This window comes from Manacus vitellinus, unplaced genomic scaffold, assembly GCF_001715985.3.
Source record: "Manacus vitellinus isolate BGI_N305 unplaced genomic scaffold, ASM171598v3 scaffold_134_pilon, whole genome shotgun sequence".
NCBI lineage: Eukaryota > Metazoa > Chordata > Aves > Passeriformes > Pipridae > Manacus > Manacus vitellinus.
Window position 1 is genome coordinate 241735 of NW_021938973.1, and position 3971 is coordinate 245705.

At 54.0% G+C, this 3971-nt stretch overlaps 1 protein-coding gene across 1 annotated transcript in view; it reads right to left on the reverse strand.

The window, feature by feature from the left end:
* Positions 1-935: 935 nt before the first annotated feature.
* The window catches only part of LOC115307150 (LIX1-like protein), a 25280-nt gene continuing 22244 nt past the window's right edge, over positions 936-3971 (reverse strand). The window contains exons 2-5 of the mRNA XM_029957993.1: positions 3785-3925; positions 3034-3129; positions 2336-2413; positions 936-2253 (exon numbers count right to left, since the gene is read on the reverse strand). Coding sequence (XP_029813853.1) covers positions 2011-2253; positions 2336-2413; positions 3034-3129; positions 3785-3925 — 558 coding nt within the window. The 3' untranslated portion in view covers positions 936-2010. The remainder of the gene's footprint in view (positions 2254-2335; positions 2414-3033; positions 3130-3784; positions 3926-3971) is intronic.

The window sequence follows — 3971 nt, forward strand, 5'->3', positions numbered from 1 at the left end:
GGAAACGCCGCCATGTTGGGGAGGGTCTGTGGTGGGAGCGTCTGAAACCAAAAAATCACACCCAAAGTGTCCTTTGGATGAAATATTCCTTTAATTCCTCCTGACGGGACCGTGGGGAATCACTCGCCAGCCATGCTCCCCGAAATACGGTTTCTTCGGGTGTTTATCCGTCACAATGCTCTAAGTTGCCTCCCCAAAAACCATCCTCCTTATTACGACAGGAGCCTACACTAAAATTTCACCCGGCTGCTCTTTTTTGGAGCATAAATGCCATTTAGTGCCTCTTTTGTGGCAGGTTTCATCACAYYGAGGGTCATTTTCCTTCAGTCTCGTGGGTTCATCCTTCGATTAATTTTGACCTCTGACCCTCCTCTGATTGCCTTTACCCACCACATCTATCACTAATTGAAAGATAACTTGGTATTATTCTCCACTAAACCATTTTTTTTTAATTGAATTTAATCCTCAGCAAAGCAAATCCTACTGAACTGTGCCTTTTGAAGTGCACGATTCATTTGGTTGACTTCCTCCAGCTCTTCTTTGCTTCCTTCACCCTTATTTTAGGATGCCAAACTAATTACAGGTTTAAGAGGAAAACCAGCCAAAAATGGCAACTTTCAGAGAACAACATTTCTGGTTTAATGTGGAGGTTGGGCACGACTCGGCCGCAGAGAATGAACAAAAGCACCAAAGTCANGATCCGCATCATTCCATCGTTTCAACAGGGAGCACAACCCCCTTTCCATACTGAGGAAACCTGGATTTGTTCGTTTTAGCACCTTCTGAGGAGCTTCAGGAATTCCCTCATGTGGGGAATCGGGGGAATAAATCACAGGATTAACTCCACGTGATCCCTAAATCCAAGTTCCAGGTCTGGATTTTTCCAACATTTCAAGAACACTCCCCCACCCACCCCCCAGGCCTTTTTAATCCCATTTCCAGCGACATCAAACGTTTAATAGTGTTGTGAAAGTATAAAAAATATAGAACCCCCAAAACAGGCTCGTCAGGATGTGGATATAAAAGCAGGATACCTATGGATCATGGAATTATTCCAATCTTATCCCAAAACAATTATTGCTGGAATATCCTGCACTCAGGCAGAGGGAGGAAGGGGTGAGAGGGTGGGAATAATGGCACCCCGAAGGGTTCGTGGGGATAAGAAGTGGGAAAAGCTCCAAGCTGGCGTGAAAAAGGAATTCTGGCTTGGAATTTTGTTTGTATTCCTGGTCTGGTGGAGAAAGGGGGAGTGAGGTGAGAATTTCCAGGGGTAAAATGCCATTTCCTTGGGAGCTGTTTGAACAATCCCATGCCATAAAAAGGTTTTGTAAAGCTAAATATCATTTAAGTTCCACATGGATATGGATACAAGGGGAAGGGAATGATTAGTGCAGATCCCGCCCTCATTCCCAAACTCTTCCAAGGCTTTTCCAACCTTCCATGGAAAAGCCAAGGCTGATGTTTGGCCACAGAGAGGACAGTTCCAGGGGGAACTGCTCAGGGCTGGGATGCTGCGGGCTGATCCCAGATTTAATCCCAAATCCCAGTTTTCAATCCCTTTGGATACAGCACGTCACGATCCTTTGGGATTTAATTAAGGAGCTCACCAACTGATCCCTTTCTGCTCTAGGAGGGAGGGAGTGCCAAGCATCAGATCCAAAGCGCTTCTCCAGAGGAAAAGCTGGATCCCACGGAATCCTGCCCGCTCCAGTACTGATGGAGAGCGGAGGGGCCAAAACCTGCGTTTTTAACCCCAAAAACAAGGGACAGAAAGAATCCTGTAGGGAACAAAGAATTCCCTGGGGAATAAGGAGATCCATAGGGAACGAGTAGTTCTCGAAGGGAATAAGAGATTCTCTAGGGAGCGAGGAGACCGAGGAGCACCTCCAAAAACCGGGAGGAAGCGGTTAAAATCCACCCGGGAGCTTTTTCCCTACGTTTCTTTCCAATGTGCAAACGGGAAGGGGGGCCGGGAGCTCCGGAAGGGATCCCGGGGCCGGATCCCGGGATTCAGCAGCCGGCGGAGTGGCCGGATCCCAGCTGGCCGGCCGCCAGCAGCAGGATGTCCTTCTTCTCCTTGTGGAAGCGCAGCTCCTTCCCGGCCAGCCGGGCCTCGTCCAGCTCCCGCTCCGTGGCCGCCAGCTCCCGGGAAAGGGCGCCCGGGACGCTCTGCTCCCGGTTCACCCAGTCCAGGGCCATCTGGTTGCGGATGTCGTCGTCCAGGGCGCGGTGGGAATAGTGAGCCAGGACTTCCTGGTGGGAATGGGACGCGGGGGTGGGATGGGGGCCGGCAAGGAGCGGCGGGATGGCGTTCCCGGAGCGGCTCCGGACTCACCTGGCGCGAGCACTGCCGCTCCCGCATGGCCTTCAGGCTCCCGTTCCAGTGCAGCAGCTGGAAAACCGTCATCAGCTCCTGGGAAGGGGAAAGGGGGAGGCAGGATGGGAGCGGGATCGTGGAATGGTGGGATGGGGCGGGGTGGGAGAGGGACCTTATGGATCATCGGGAGCAAGGGAGGGACACGGAACAGCCGCCCAGGTGGCCCCGTCCAACCCGGCCTGGGGCACTTCCAGAGGTGGGGCAGCTTCCCGGGATGTGGATTGAGCTCAAGGCACCACCAGGAGCAGGACACCGGGGCAAAATTCCCTGATTAATCTGGATTACGATGGAGGTGGAGCCTCCAACGCCCCCTGGGCCCTGGGGAGTCCAGGATAAGCCTCTCCAAGCTGAAACACTGACAGCACCGGGGACAATTCCAGGTTTTCCAGCCATTTCTCCCTCTAGGACACACAGATTCTGCTTAAAAACTGGGACCTGTCAGGCTTCCCAAAGCCAGCTGGAGCTGGGAATATCCATCCCAAAGTCTCTGTGTGTAAACAGGACCCTGAAGAGAAACACCTCAGCCCCTCCCATTCCAGGGAAAGGAGCCAGGAGAGGGGTTGGCTTCGGGAAAAGTACGGAATCCCAAACACAGCCACGTTCCAAAGCTGGATCCAAACCCTAGAGCAGAGCCAGGGAAAAACTGGGAACAGTACCTGGAACTCCAGCATGGATTTTCCCTTGTTGGACTCCAGCATGAAGCGGAACGCCCCGATCCCGGTGTTGGGATTATCCGCCTCCTCCCGGTTGCCCTGCAGAGACATTCCAGACAGGAGCTGCCATTCCTGCCAGTGCCACTCCTGCTGCACTGTCCCTGCTCCAGGAATTCCCAGTGGGATTCAGGAGAGCCTGGTGCCAGCACAGGGCTGTGACATCCTTATCCAGCCAGTCCAGCCTCGCTCATGCAGCACTGGCCACTCCGGCTCTCCCTGGATAAACCTGGGACAGCACCGGGATAAATGTGGCTCTCCTGGAGCAAGGAATCCCTGGACAACACCCCTGGGAACAGGATTTTTCCTGCAGCGATTCCAAAGCTCTCACAACACCCCGGAGACCACGGAGCAGCCGCAGGTTACGCGGCAAGAATTCCCTCCGGGATATTCAGGGCAGGGAAGGGAGAGCACAAAGCTCCCAGGGATAGAATCCGAAATCCCTGGAAAACCTTTGGTTTCAGGGAAACCAGTGGATGTGCCAACCCAAGGCCGGGAGATTCCACACCTCGGCCTCCTCATCCCACCCTGGAGCGCCAGCGCTCGCGCTCTCCGGAGCAGGAGAACGGGAACTCAAAACGCACCCAAAACTCGGAATGCTCCTGCCTCAGTTTAAATATGACAACACCACAAAACCTGCCTCTGATCCCAGGGTTTGGGGGTGCTTTTCCCGGGGTTTTTCCGTGCCCATCCTTACGTTGAAGGACGCCAGGGCCTCGGAGACGCTCTTCTCGATGAAGTCGTCGGTGATGCGGCGCGACGGGTGCTCGTTGAACACGGAGTTCATCAGCGCGATCTTGGCCGCGCTGCGCCGCGCCTCGGCCTTGGTGGGACAGAACTGGGACACACGGACACTGTCACGGCATTCCCGGGATTCCAACACA